The 14,740-nt window shown below is 38.8% G+C and overlaps 1 protein-coding gene across 2 annotated transcripts in view; it reads right to left on the reverse strand.

The window, feature by feature from the left end:
- Positions 1-14,740, reverse strand: part of LHPP (phospholysine phosphohistidine inorganic pyrophosphate phosphatase) — a 164,749-nt gene that overhangs the window by 113,542 nt on the left and 36,467 nt on the right. For both annotated transcript variants that reach the window (XM_014611391.3, XM_019482846.2), the window contains exons 4-5: positions 13,224-13,287; positions 10,144-10,236 (exon numbers count right to left, since the gene is read on the reverse strand). In XM_014611391.3, the coding sequence (XP_014466877.1) occupies positions 10,144-10,236; positions 13,224-13,287 (157 nt within the window). The remainder of the gene's footprint in view (positions 1-10,143; positions 10,237-13,223; positions 13,288-14,740) is intronic.

Genomic DNA, 14,740 nt, shown 5'->3' on the forward strand with positions numbered 1-14,740 from the left:
TGATCCACCAAAATTCTTTGAGGGTGTTTGCCAGACCCTAGTATAAAAAAGGTTGGGAACCACTGTTCTACAGCCTGTTGATGGGATTTTGTCCAAGGTAATGTAGTTTTATACTATGAATACTCAATTAACAATTTTCATATGGTGATCTCTGTTAAATCAGGACACATTTGTTCCAAACCAAAACAAAGGTATCAGTTTCCTCAACAACGACCATCAATAAGAAATATTAAGGACTTTACTATCAATCTGAAGAAAAAAATATTAGATTTTTTTTATCCTCAAATTTATAAAACAGCTGACGGCTTTGCTCTCAAACTTTCAAAAAAAGAAAAACTCTGATCAGTTAAATAAAAGTTTGGTTTCAACTTCTCATTCGCCATCCAAAATTTTCAGTGTATTCTAAAGTACCCTCATGATAAATGAAGACAGTTTTCTTTACACGAGGATGTCTAGACTTGGAAAATAAGTTGTTTGAATATATGTTAATTAACATGTTTTAGCTACTGGTTTTTAAATACGACTTTGCAACTAGTATAGACAAGGTGAATAGTGCTTAAAAACATACTACCCAGTTGCACAACTACAGTTACCTTAGCTCCAACTATGCTATGTTAGTTGCTTGCCTTGCAACTACCAGACTTCCAAAATGGCATATACTTCACAACTCTCTCCTATCATCAAGGGCCTTGTCACACATTATATTTAAAACATGTCAACTGCGCTTAAACCAACATATGCATATACAAGCAGTAAAACACACGCTAAATGCCACTGTATTATAGCAAAGTTAGTACTTTCCAAAGGACGTTTATCGTCAGATGGTATTAAGTAATATATGTTCATCTATATTAGGAATGCTCTACAGAAATAATATGAGCGATCCTCACAGCACTGGTGCAGTGCCAGGGCTGGGACCAACAACCAGCTGTTTGTTCCCTGCACAGCCAGCTCCAGCCCTGTCCAGACCATAGTAAGCATTACCATGTGACTGCTCAGAACACGCTTTAGCTTGCAGAAATGCCTACTATGATCTAAATAAAATATGTGCCAAGTGTCTTATGTGACAATGTGACAGGGCCCTAAAAGCAGCCCTCATATTTAGCTAAAATGTACCTGTCTTGCACATAATTGCTATTTCAGTAATTTTAACATCACAAACGTAGAGATGTCACATTGGGCTGATTTTTATACTATACAAATTGGTCTCACGTCTTAAGCTCTTTGTACTACTCTTTTTCTTGTGTCCCTCACTATGAATCTGTATCCCATATGTGGGTCTTTGTAGGTTAAAAGGCATGTTTAAAAATGGACCAGGATTGTCTTAGCTGGCAATTGTGTTACTAAGAAGAGCATCAAGGGGACTACACTGAGCATGTACAGAAGGCAACTTAGCATTTTTCCAGCTGTGGTGAGCTGATAAATAGGCCCTTCTCAGAGAGGTCATGAGAATAAGTCACTATGCCTAGAAATGGGGCTTGGCTTCTCTAGTAACTGTGTTCTAAGGAGAATTCTGACTTTTTTGTGGCTGGCTATAACTTTATGAAAACAACATATAGAATCTTTGTATTTTAGGCAAGATTTTTAACTATTATTAAAACCACTGCCTTGTTTCTCTTTTCCTTGAAACATATCTTTTAAATATACCACAAAACTAGACAGCAATACTGACATTAAGAGTACCTAATAACAAGGGCCAAAAGGTTCTCAGCTCTACCCAGCCATGCCATTATCGCTGCTTGTTCATAAAGGGCAGAAATGGAGAGTCACAAATCAGTGCTGTGGAATATCTGGTTGTCTTGGCAGGTTGAGTACAATGCTGGAAAGGGTAAGACCCATTTCATAGATTCAAAGAGTTCAAGGATAGAAGAGAGAACACGATTTGCCCCTGGGTCTTCAGACCTTACAGATGCTAAAAAGCAAGGAACTATTTTATAGTGTATAGCTAAAAAGGACTATTGGACCAACTAGTCTGATCTCCCATACATCACAAGCCATTACATTTTACCCATTTATTGAGCCCATCAAATTGTGTTTGGATAAAATATAACTTGTATTGGCTAACAGAGGCATCCAGTTAGAGTTTGAGGACAGTAAGAGAGAGATTATCTAATATCTCCCTCAGCAGTGTTTCCTAATTACCCTCACTGTTAAAAAGTACCTAATTTCTCATTTGAATTTCTCTGTCCTCGTTTGACGTCTACGGGGGTTCTTATTATGCTTTTGTTCCCTAAATTAAAGACTCTTAATACCCAAAGTTTTTCCCAAACCTGGAACTAATACATTGTAATCAAGTGTACAATGCTGTGTAATCTTTTCAAAAAGTAATACTGTACAGATGTTTCTCTCAGCGTAAAGCATTTTCTCTAGCCTTAACATCAGGTTTCTTTCCACATCCCCAGCATTTTCACATCCTTTTAAGATGCTGACACTAGAACTGTGTTTAGTATCCCAGCACCAGTTTCACCAATGCTGTATAGAGGCAGAAATCACTTTTAAGTGAAAGCAGCTTATTTTGATGTAGAACATAGTCATATCACACCTTGCTTTAATGAACGATGGTAAGACTTGTGTTGAACCATCACTGAAAATACTTTATCCTGACTGCATTGTCAGTCACATGACCATATTATAATATGCCATGTTGCTAAGTTCTTTGCCTGCAAGATTTGAATCCTTTGAATGGCTTGTGCAATATGGGACAGGACTCGCTTGTGAAATTCAGATTTCATGACCACTTCGTCTTCAGGGCAGGAGTGATACTTCTCTAACCTTAACTAACCGTACTGTGCTAAGGGACAGGGCTACAAATTCCTCCAGGTCTTCTACAACAGTAGACCTCACCTAGTGTACACACTTCAATACCAAGGACTAAGCCAAGGATTGTTCTGTCACCCCTTCATTGATACTTAAATCTGCCTTTTAAGATGCTGTTGATTCAGATGGAAAACAGAGCCCAAGTCCTCAGTAAGCAAGTATCTGCTGAATCCTATATTGTGGCCAAGCCGTATGCCCACAGGACACTGGTAAAATCATAAAGGGCAAGCTGGTGACACCCCTTTAACAGCAAGTTGCAGTTTGAGCCTCCATGCTTTCTCCTCACCGGTAATGAGGGATCAAGGAAGGGCATCAGGACGAAGGAAGTGGCTACCTTATGGTGGGAAGGGGAAAATCCTTCTGGAGTGTCACCAGGGAAAATGCCAGGCAGTCAAATAGCTCCATCCAACTGGCTAACAGCTCTGCCATATACATACAGAGCTACACATGTAGTCGAGAAAAGGGGCAAGGACAGAGCCCCCAGTTTCTCCTGCAATCATCTCTCAGCCATGGGCATGGGCTTCAGGGGCCTTTAATTTAGCCCCTTCATTAAACTCTTCTCTTCTCACAAATAGTCCTGCTCCCCAGAACTATTTGTGCCTAAGGTCAATCCTTGGCTCCTGCCAGGCGAAGAAAGGAGGGAGGATCCAGTTAATGGAGGTAGATAATGAGATCGAGCTCCCATCCTCTCGTGTATGTCAGCAGAATTCTTCTGCTCTGGCCTGAGTACCTGTAGGATATGGAAGGACCTCCCTTCCTCCAGGGCAGCTGACTGTGCAGCCTGAATTTTTGGTCCCATTAGAGAACATGAGTCCAGAAGGCAACACAATCTCTCTCTAGTTCTTGCAGGCCTGAAAGAGTTTGAAAAAGAGAAGCCACCATGTTGGCTTACTGAGAAATCCAAGTGTTAGCTGAGAAATGCGCTCACCAGCAGTGTATTATATTCTGTATAGACAAGTTTTCGTGCAAGAAGACAGTCAGTTCTGAAACTGCAGCTGCGCATGAGCAGTGATGCCTATCCAGGCCAGCTTGTGGCATACGCATACAAAAATGTACTGCAGCCCTTGGGGATTTCACAGATTTACTATCGGTGAAGGGCAATAATCACTAAAGGAGGAGCAATTATTCCCAAATCATTTAGGATTTAAAAAATCATTGGCAAGAAGATAGAGGTCAAGAGGTGTACTGTCAAGGGAAATAAAAAAAACTCTACCTGTCAAACCTAGGTTTAACTTCCTCTCTGACTGCAATATGGTAAGAAGAGAGAGAGAGAGATATAAAACGGAAAGGTCACATACCCACTGAAAGCAAGAATTAGAAGATCCCAGTTTGTGCTCACATTTTACACAGGGAACGCAAGCCATTCCTCTGTTCAATTAGAGTATGGAAATTATTTTTTTTAAATCAACAGAAATGTACTAAAACTATCAAAAAACCTCTTGAGTTTTAAGCTGAATCTACAAAAGAAAGAGGTTATAAATATATTTTATATTTCTTAAAAATATTCTTTAAAATTTCACTACAGTTGGACAGCTCAAGATGATTAGCCAAATATAAAAAATAAAAATAAAATAAAATAAATATATTACAAATCATAGCTTTTTACCTCTGAGATGCTGGTTCAAACCCAGTCTAGATCAGTAATGACCAGAAACAGTTACCATGAGATGGCAGCTTGGGAATTTATAAGGAAAGAATTGGGGCTACAATTTAACTCCTAGTGTTCAAATGTTTGGCCATCACAACTGGGAATTGTTTTGGCAGTTTCAAGAGATAGGCAGAGAACAAAAAGAACATATGGACTAAAATATCCTCTCACCTGCAAAAGTAGTCACTACTAGTTAAGCTTATAGTAAGGGGTAGATGGGTGCATGCTTTCACTATAGCTTCTCTGAGCAGAGTTTTACACTTCTAGTGTTGCCAAACAAGCAGTAAATTTACAGAAAAGTATTTTAAAAGGAGAAGAAATTAGATATCTAAAAAATAAATGACTAATTTAAACTCTTTTCACATCTATCTACCTATCTATACATAATTTTTGATGTTACAGTATGATAATTATTCCCAAGCTCACATATAGTAATATGAAAACCTGAAGAGTAAGGAGGAGCAAATGAATGAGATGCCACAGTAATAACTATGTTAACTTCTGTAGAATATTTAATATGGTGAACCCCCCTAGAATAAAAAAGTATTTATACATAAGCAGATTTTCACTACAAGCTTAAAAGCCCTAATCTTGTCAAAAATGACTGGGATACACAGCAACAGCAGTTTATAAGTAAAGTCTTCACTAATATATTAAAATCCTTTGCAAGAGAAACTTTCTGTATTTACTTTACTCCTCCTCCCTCGATCTGATAGATAACTTTATAGGCTTTAAGACCTCCTTTTATTTTTAATGATGTTTCTATTTGGGACCAATTGTCTGAGCAAACATCAGACATACAAAGGGTATCAAATGTGGACGATCTGGAAGAAATTATACACCAAGGCAGATGAGACAGAAAGAAATACTCTAAGAGCCCCAAGGGTAGTTAGGTTTGAATAAGCTTTCAATGGGAGTTGAAACCTGAAAGTTCACTTGGTCACTTAACCCCTATTTGTTCCACTGAAAGTCTTCTGCCCCCATTCCCAAATGACTGGAGTGGAATGCCAAATACAGAAATAAGCACCCCTTCTTACTCCTGGTGTGACCTCTCGGTGCATTTATGCCCCACTGAGTCACACTTGAGATTTGTAGGTAACAGACTTGAAAATTTGTTGCTAAGGACCAGTAGTTTATGCACACTGGTCTGACCCACCATAATTCCCATTAAAACAGAACACTTTGCCATTTTTTAACAGTTATATAAAAATGCTGGAACCTTAACATTATTTAGGTTTTATTGTAAAGCTGTAAAAATCATCCACTGTTACAGCAGCCTTAAAATATATGAATTAGGTATTTCAGTAACCTTTAAGATGTGTTATTCTTTGTCGTATTACTGAATCATAAGAAGAATCTGGTTACCTCTAAGAGGTTTAAATTTCCAATCTATTAAAGTAATACCAGCAATCTGTTATTTCTAGGCCATTGAGGAAAGGTTAAAATGAAAATTGGACTTTAGGGAGTTCCTTCTATTCCAAGTGCAGGCTGAAAACATCTCAGCAGTAGAAGGCAGTCAGGGTCTCGGTAAGAAGCAGTTATCAAGGGAAATGACTGGTGATAACTTTATTGATTAAAGCAGCTTGAGAAATTTAAGCTTTGCCTGTGTCTGGCATTACTGTAGTGAGACAGCTGTATTTTAAAAAGATATTTTTCATTAAGAATAAGGTAATAGAAAATTGTAATATGTTTTATACAACATAGCTCATCTACAGTGATTTAATGATTGTGTGAAACTGCTGCTATGACTTTTAAATGCAAGTCAGAAATAGAATGAATTATAAAATTCTCAAAAATAAAGATATAAGCAATTAGGGTGGTCCTTATTTTGCTACTGACTAGAGACACAGACCAGTCAGGACACAGAAAAATATGACATGAAAGATCTTTAAGAAGCCAAAAGCACTGCATGAACTGGATCTTTTATTGTATATACACAATGCATCTAAAAAACTATGTGGAAAGTCTATTAGGGTTTCAAGTTCAAGTACTCCAAAGTTGGGAAATGTCAGTTAAAGTTGTCCATATTGCCATTATTTAGTCCCCTTGTACATATGTATTTATCAGTTTTTAATTACTTAAGCGTAAAGTTTTTTCCAAAGTGAAAAGTGTCAAATGACTCTTAACACAGGGGGCACTATTAGTGCTATCTTTCTCCTATGTAAGACAATTTCTCTCCATACATGTAAATAGGATACCAACTGCAAAGGACCAAATGTCCTATATCTTTATTTTGGAAATATATATACACTTATTGACAATATTTTTCAACATAGTATATGTTAACCAAATTAAAAAATAATATAGTCCCTAACCTGATTATGAAAATTTGCTGAATGCAGAATGCATGGGCTATGTAGTACACGCTGTCTATTTTGCTACTATTCAGGGCCTGATGCAAAGCCAAGTGAAGTCAATGGAAGCCTTTCCATTGACTCTAATGAACAGTGAATTAGGCCTGAAATGAGAAAGCTTGTGCCAGCCTGCTAATGGAATTCAGTTATTTGCCTGAACTTGGTTCTCAGAAATATGGCTACAGACGCACACCATTCCCCAGTTTCTGAAGGCAACCAACATACAGAAACATAACATCACAAACTGATGAGATCTTGGCAATCCTAAAGCCATTTCAGAATGCTCTCAATATTCTACGAGTCTGGCAAAAGTAAGGGACAACCCCAGACAGGTTAACATTTCACAGGAAAAGACTGGGTAACCCTATTTTGCAGAAACAGCAAAGAAAGAAAACAGCCAACAAAGGTCTCTTCCTTTCTCAACTTAGTCTGAGAGCTCTTTCTTTTTGCTTTCCTGTTTGTTTGTTTGCTTGTTAAGCAACCAGAATTCTGGCTGAGCTCTTTTGATAGCCACTTTTTCCTCAAATACCATTTTTTTCTAAAATGGCTGGTGTTGCAAGCAGGATTAACAGATTGATGAATAACTGGTGTAACTGTACCTGAAATATGGTGCTCAGGTCTAGCTACTGTGGCATAAGAAAGATATTGACAGGAAAGAGTGCAAAAAAAAGCAACCGCAAATAGAGTGGTGAGAGACTGCGTTATAATAGATTACAAGAGTGAAACCTGTATATCTTTAAGAGACAAACTGCAAAGAGATAAAGTAACAATCTACAAATAACTAAAGACCTCAAGGAGGGAGGGAATGTTTTGGTGCAATCCATGGTTCAAAATTAGGTGTAGTTAGGTGATATTTAAAAGGGAAACTTCAGGCTGAATCCCAGGAAAATCTTCCTGACAGGGAGATCAATTAGGCTGTGAATATTCTCCTTAGTGTACTAGTAGGAACCCTGCTGCTTGGTATACAGGGTCTTCATAAAGTCCTTGTGCACTTTTAAATTTTAATAACTTAGACTGTCGGTAAGATAGAAACAATCTGTAAATGGCATTTAAAAGCAAATTTATTAAAGTTTTAGGACAACTAGATGTCCTACACACAATGCTAGACTTCAACATAACCACCATCCATCATGATACAGTGCTCAATCCAATCTTCCAGCTCCTTGAAAACGTTTCCCAGTTGCTCGAGTTACTACACTAATTGCACTGGTGATCCTAGCCCTAAGTTCCACCAAAGAATGTGGGTTTGACAAGTAAACTACACTTTTAACATGTCCCCTTAAGAAGTACAACGGCAACAGGTCAGGTGAACGAGGTGGCCAAGCAATTGGTCTACCTCTGCCTATCCACTTCTCTGGAAAAACATCATTTAGGAACTGCTGTACGTTCAGAGCGTAGTGATATGGAGCTCCATCTTATTTAAGAATAAATGTGTTATACTTACTAAGTCTATCATTGTGTACTCTAGATGTCCTAAAACATTAATAAATTTGCTTTTAAATGCCGTTTACAGATTGTTTCAATCATACCTACAAACTTAGTTATTAAAGTTTACAAGTGCACAAGGACTTTATGAAGACCCTGTACTTAAAACCAGTCTGGACAAAATGCCTAAGGTGATGAACAATCCTGCGCTAGGAGGGGATGGATTAGAATGGCTCGGTAAGTCTTACTTTATTATAGAATGGAGACAGAGAAAAAAGTCAAATGCATGCTGAATTACAGAACTATTATTTCACCTGTAAGTTCTAGGGACCACACAAACTGCTGCAATTTAACTCTTGTTATGTCACCAAAACGTTTGGTTGGAATAATTACTTTATAATACACTGATGTTTGTTATTCATTCCATATTCATCCTAAGGCTGTATGTGACATAACCAATCAATAAAGAGAATCCAAGCACATCTATAGAATAAAGGAGGGGAAAAATGGGCCATCCTAATAATTTGGAGATAGCACACTATCAAGGATGGTTTCTAGAGAGCATCAGGAGCCCAAACATAACATAAGAGGACATTTTTTTAAAAAGCAAATGTTTCTTATTTTTCTATATCTTCTAAGCTTCCAGAGCAATGCGGTGTGTGTAGTTTTGCAAGTACTATACATAAATAATAATAATAATAATAAAAATATGTCTGTTTCCATCATGCTGGACCTTTAACTTGCCAGTCATCTGGGGCAGCTGTCATTTTGTGAAGTCAATATGACAAAGTATCTTACATAAGATACACACCTAAGGTTTTTCTCATGTGCATTTCTCTCCTTTAACCAAAAACTAAAGGAACTCACAATGTAAGACTATAACAGCTATTCATGTATGCCAAAATGTAACAAGCGACATGCAAGACTAAACACTAAACAGCAATCAGGTATCAACAGTTTGGACAGGGAAAAAAAGGTTATATCTGGGGGCCATATTTCAATGGCTATATCAATACATGTGTTTGTATGCTGTGTGAGGGATTCTTCTACTGGTAATGGTAATCAAGTAGAATATTCACATACTACTGTGAGAAATTATGAGATCAAAAAAATATACGTTACAAAAAGCAACCACTATCAAGTATGGTTAGGAATAGACTTAATTGTGCAGAACACAGGTATAACGAATGCAGGAACACAGCTGATTTTTCTGACAAACAGCTGTGATAATTCAGTTACAAGAAAATGATTTTCACAGTTTAATTTTGCTTGCAAGGCCAAGAGTCTCTCCTTTCCTACTGAAATACTACCATCTGGCAGAGAAGAGGAAATGAGGGGGTGAGGAAAGGGAAGAAGCAGCAGGAGAAAACTGGGAAAAGAGGGGCACTTGAAGAATATGATACAGGGCAAAGGCAGGAAAAGGAATGTAGGAAGAAAGAAGTAAAAGAAAAGCAAAAAGGATCACAGCAGAAAAACAACAACAGAGAAATAATTTTGAAATATGTTGCGGCCCATTCCAGGGGCTGAATTTCCTCCATTGAGGTACTTCAAGGCAGTATTACTTAGTGGGCAAAAGATATCCAGCGGGTCACCACAATCTGGTCAGGCTCCTCTCTATTTAGCAAAAATAGTTTGTCCCATAAATTATTTTTAAACGTTACTCGTTAGATCCCTTGTAACATTTCATGAGAATAAATTTCTAGGTGGTGTGAATACTTCCCTGGAACATGAAAAGTATCATTGTGGAACGGCCACTGAACAAGACAGTGTGGGCCCAAACCTGAGGTCCACACTCCATCAATCCCTCTATAGCTTCAATGAAAAATAAGGAACCAGTAATACACTTAACTGCCAATAACTGAACAGCAAATCCAATAATTATTGAACAGGGAATCTTACCTGCTGAGGTTCAACTCCCATTTCTGCTAAGGCTGATTGGAAAAACATTTTTGATGGCTTTCCCACTACCTCGGCTTGAATATCGCAGGCATACTGAAAAATAAAGGACAGAAATAGGACTGCATATTAGAAAAGGATTTGTTCAACTCCACAACCTCAGGAGATGGTATAAAATGTATGTGATTATTGATTGATGCCCTTAAGTAATGTAATAGATTAGTAGATGAAGGTGACTAGCAGAAGGGTGATTGCTTTCTGTTAGGAGGAATATACTCCTGAAACATCTAGAACAAAGGTAGACAACACTTTGGTTGGAGTGCTGAAAAAAATCACGGTGTCTACCTTGTAAGGTGCCAAGTGCCGGCATGCCAGAAAAACAAAATTGGGGTGGAGGATACAGGGCAGGGCACACTGCCTATTAATATACTTAATAATAATAAATGTTGCTTTTTTTTGTTTGTTTGTTTTTGACAGTAAATACCAGGTTTTCTAAATTATATTTAGAAACCTGGTAGCAATAAATAAAACTTCATATATTACCTTTCTTGTGTATTCTTTTTTTGTTAAGCATGTTGTGATGAGAGGGAGGAAAAAAGAGAAAGAGGGAAAGGGAAAAAGAGAAGATAGAGAAAAAGAAAGAGACAAAGAAAGAAAAAGAAAAAAGAAAAGAAAGAAAAAAGAGAAGAGTAAAAAGGAGAGAAAAAGAGAAAAAAGGAGAGAAAAAAGAAGAAAGAAATAGAGAGGAGAGAAGATGCAAAGAGAAGAAAGGGAAAAAGGAGAGAAAAAAGAAAAAGAAAGATGGAAAGAAAGCAAAAAGAAAGAGAAAGAAAAAAGAAAAGAGGACAGAGAAAAAAGAAGAGAAAAAGGAGAGAGAGAAAACAGAAAGAACAAAGATAAAAAGGGAAAGAAAAAAGAAGAGAAGAGAAAAAAGAAAAAAGAGAGAAAAGAAGAAAGAGGGGAGAGAAAAAATATGAGAGAGAAAAATAGAAGAGAAAAAGGAGAGAGAAAGAAAGAGAAAAAAAGGAAAAAGATAGCGACCTACCAAATTCATGGCAGAACATTTACTCCTGCAGGTTCCCCCGCGTGCCCCTGCAAAACCTGCAGTTATAAACTTTAACCTCTTTTTTAATCCCTGTTGCTGACTGGCCGAGGGCCCCAGCAGCTCCACTGCGTGCTGCTGACCAGCAGAGCGGCAAAATCGGTGCCATGGTATTTGCTTCCCTGATGATTCATGAGGGAAACCCCTGCAGTTGCTGGGGGGAATGAGGGAGGTTGTTACATCATTTTATCCCAGTTTAGCAAGCAACCCCAGGCTGGCAGCAGAGGCAGGGGGAAGCGACAGGGCTGGGCTCTGCCGTGGACATCGTGAGTCAGGGGGTGGAAGGGGCTGGGACAGGGGGGCTCATGCTGTGCCTTGCTTGGCAGCTGGTCCCAGGGGTGGGCAGGGGCAGCAACAGCCAGAGTGCACGTGGCTCTGCCTGCCGGCTGCATTGCTTCCAGAGCGCCCAAGCCACGCTGCTACGGCCCCGGGCAGGCAGGCTGCCAGCCGCCCCAGCACTTCTGGCATGGAAACCTAGCAGAGTTAATGCTGGTGGAATTTGCCACCATGGCCAGTGGGCTCCAAAAAGGGAGGCATCCCCTACCCCAAGCAGTGCAGGCTCCCAACCTCAGAGGGCTCCAGGTCTCCCACACCCACACACACACAAGCTCCCCTGCTACAAGCGCCAGCTCCCCAAGGCAAGTAGCTTTCCCCCCCCCACCAGCCCACCCTGCTTACACTCCACAGGAACTGTATCTTGTTGTCAATTCACTGAGGAAGTGAAAACCATGTTTTTTAACATGACGCCTTTTTTTGCCTCTTCACAGGTCAGTAGCAAGCAGTGGGGCTGTTGGACCCCTCAGTCAATCAGTGGTGGGAAGACAAAAATGGAGCCAAGTTTAAAACTCCAGTTTTTGCCTCCCTGCCCATCAGGAGCAAGCTGCAAGCACAGCCCCTCCATCAATCAGCAGTGGTTGGGAGGGGGCGCATGTGGTGGAACCCGCAAGATTAAAGGTGTTGCCACACACTCCACTTCTGCCATGAATTTGGTCGGTCCCTAGGAAAGGAGAAAGAGTGGGGAAGGGAAAGGGGAGGAAGAAACTCCGAGGACCAGCTGCCAGAGCCCAGCTGCCCCCCACCCCCAGCAATGCAGGCATGCGGGCAAGCAGTGTGGGCACTGGGTACACAAGCTAGTGCCCACCATTGCCAGTTTCTCTCCCCCTCCCCGCCCCCCCAAGTGTCGCAGCAGGCACCGAGGGCAGAGTCAGGAGTATACAGGCTACCCCCGGCCCCGTGTCTGAGTTTGTGATTGAAACCAAATGTCGATGTCTGAAGGTTTTTTTGACCCACTTCACCTCTTTTTAAAGGTTCGTAGATTTGGTCTGGGCTTGAAAGGTTGAAAGTTTGTTTAGCTGGGGTTACATACCCATGCTTTAATAAATAAAACTTTTCTAGCTAACAGAAAGCCTGTCTCATCTATTATGGGTGAGCAAACTCAAAAGCTACAGAGACTAAGTGAATCCCTCCCCATCTCTCCACTTAACCTGCCTTCCAATCCTGCAATGATTTAACCACATGCTATGATTCATGTGATTAGTGGCATGCGTAAAGTTAGGCATTTACTTAGGTGTCTTTCTTTTGGCTGTTAAGGCCAATGTTGTAGTCATAATGCCAAGACTTGCTTATAGCGACCCCCAAAATTGGGTGGGATAGCTAAGTGCCACCATCACTATAATTACTTCAAACCCATTTCTCATTTTATTCGTCTAGTGGAGTTTTTAGCTTTGACTCCTTTTTCAACAGTCTTTCCTTAACATATACAAACCCAATACTATTAAAGTTCATGCTGGAACTTTTAGACACACCACATAGGGGAAAAAGAAAAAATAACAAGACATCCTTAGTCTGAAGCAACTAAGTTTAATTTGTGGAAACTTCCTTACCCCAGGATGAATAATTATAGAAAAGAACTCATATTTATACCAGTTATTTTTTAACAAGGTGCAAAGAGCAGGTAAGCATAATTCATGCTATAAAATACCTCTAATGCCTTCATATACACTCCAACATCAAGTTTCAGACCATCGGTTTCTTTATAATAGCGTCTGGAAATGAAAGTGATAAAGTTCCAATGAAATAAAAATGTTGGCAATTGAACATAAAGAAACTATATTTTATTATTTCTGTGCCTATATAGATGTCCATATGGCTGTAACAAAAGTTAAGTCATCAGAAATTCTAGACGCTTAATTTAATACATGGACATTAAGAACAGACTCTGTGAAATGATGCTGTGCACTGCTATTGGAAAGATCTAACCAGACTGCAGATCAAATGCAGATCTAACATACAGGACACATTTTCACTGAATTTGGCCGCAGGTTTCTGCTTCTAAACTGGCGACCACTGAACACCCTCACAAAGGATGACAGCTGAAATAGTATAACAACAACTATACCTCTTGCATAAATAGAACCCAAATATTATTTCAAGGGTAACCTTCCACATTCCTTCCCCCTTAGCCAGAAAATAACTATTATATCTAGATGCAAGCTATTTGACTGTACTAACAAAATACTGAATGGTTCAAAGTAACATGACCAGTTTTTAAAGGGCTTTTTTGGACATTTTTCTTATAAATTCATTAGGGGACAAAAGACCAACATATTTTTCTTATAAATTCATAAGGAGATGAAAGACCAAAATATTAGGACTGACTTAAACAGTTATACAGAAATTACCACTCATAAGCACATCAGCTGATGCTCCTACCATGTAGCAAATTAAGTTATATTGTGGCACCTTAACACTTTAATTAAGGGGCAAGCTACCCAGGTTTAACTTCACTTAGTGTGGCATGGGAGTATACAGATGAAACAGTTGCAGTGAATTTAGGTGAACCACAGTAAATTCTTTCACCCCTTTAAATGGGTATAACTGTTTGTCCATCAACACTTTCTGCCTAGTTTGTTTAATTTAAAACTAAGATTTTCTGAAATCAGCATTTCAAGTAATACAGAAGATGATTTTAAGATGTAAAGAGTAATTACATGCGATGTTGCACTGGTTCCTCCTCCCAATAAAAAGTTTTGACATTAAATTTTAATATGCGGATCTATTGAGGCTATTCTTTAAAAAGAAAAGGACACGCAACTAATACACATCCAGGAGATACAGAATGATCACAATCATTTAACACAGCCATTAATAAATGGAAATTTATATTTATTTGTATATCAGAGTCACTAATAAATTGCTAGCAGAGAACTAGAAATAGTGAGTATTGGTTAATGCTGTTCTTGGTTATTCTGTTAATGGACAAATTAGTCCATAATATTGTTCAAATAGTCAGCTCAACACACACAGAGGCATTTTTCAAAACTTCTTGTTGAAAAAAGCAGGGTAGTTTTCTCAGGCTTTTCATGCCTACACCAACATCCTTTGAAAGTGTTCCTTCTAACCACCTGGGGTCCTTTTCTGCTGCATATGTATTTGTATTTACACACAACTTCATGCTATCTCACACAGACTATAAAAAATTAATATTCATTGTGATAA

This window comes from Alligator mississippiensis, chromosome 6, assembly GCF_030867095.1.
Source record: "Alligator mississippiensis isolate rAllMis1 chromosome 6, rAllMis1, whole genome shotgun sequence".
Taxonomy (NCBI): domain Eukaryota; kingdom Metazoa; phylum Chordata; order Crocodylia; family Alligatoridae; genus Alligator; species Alligator mississippiensis.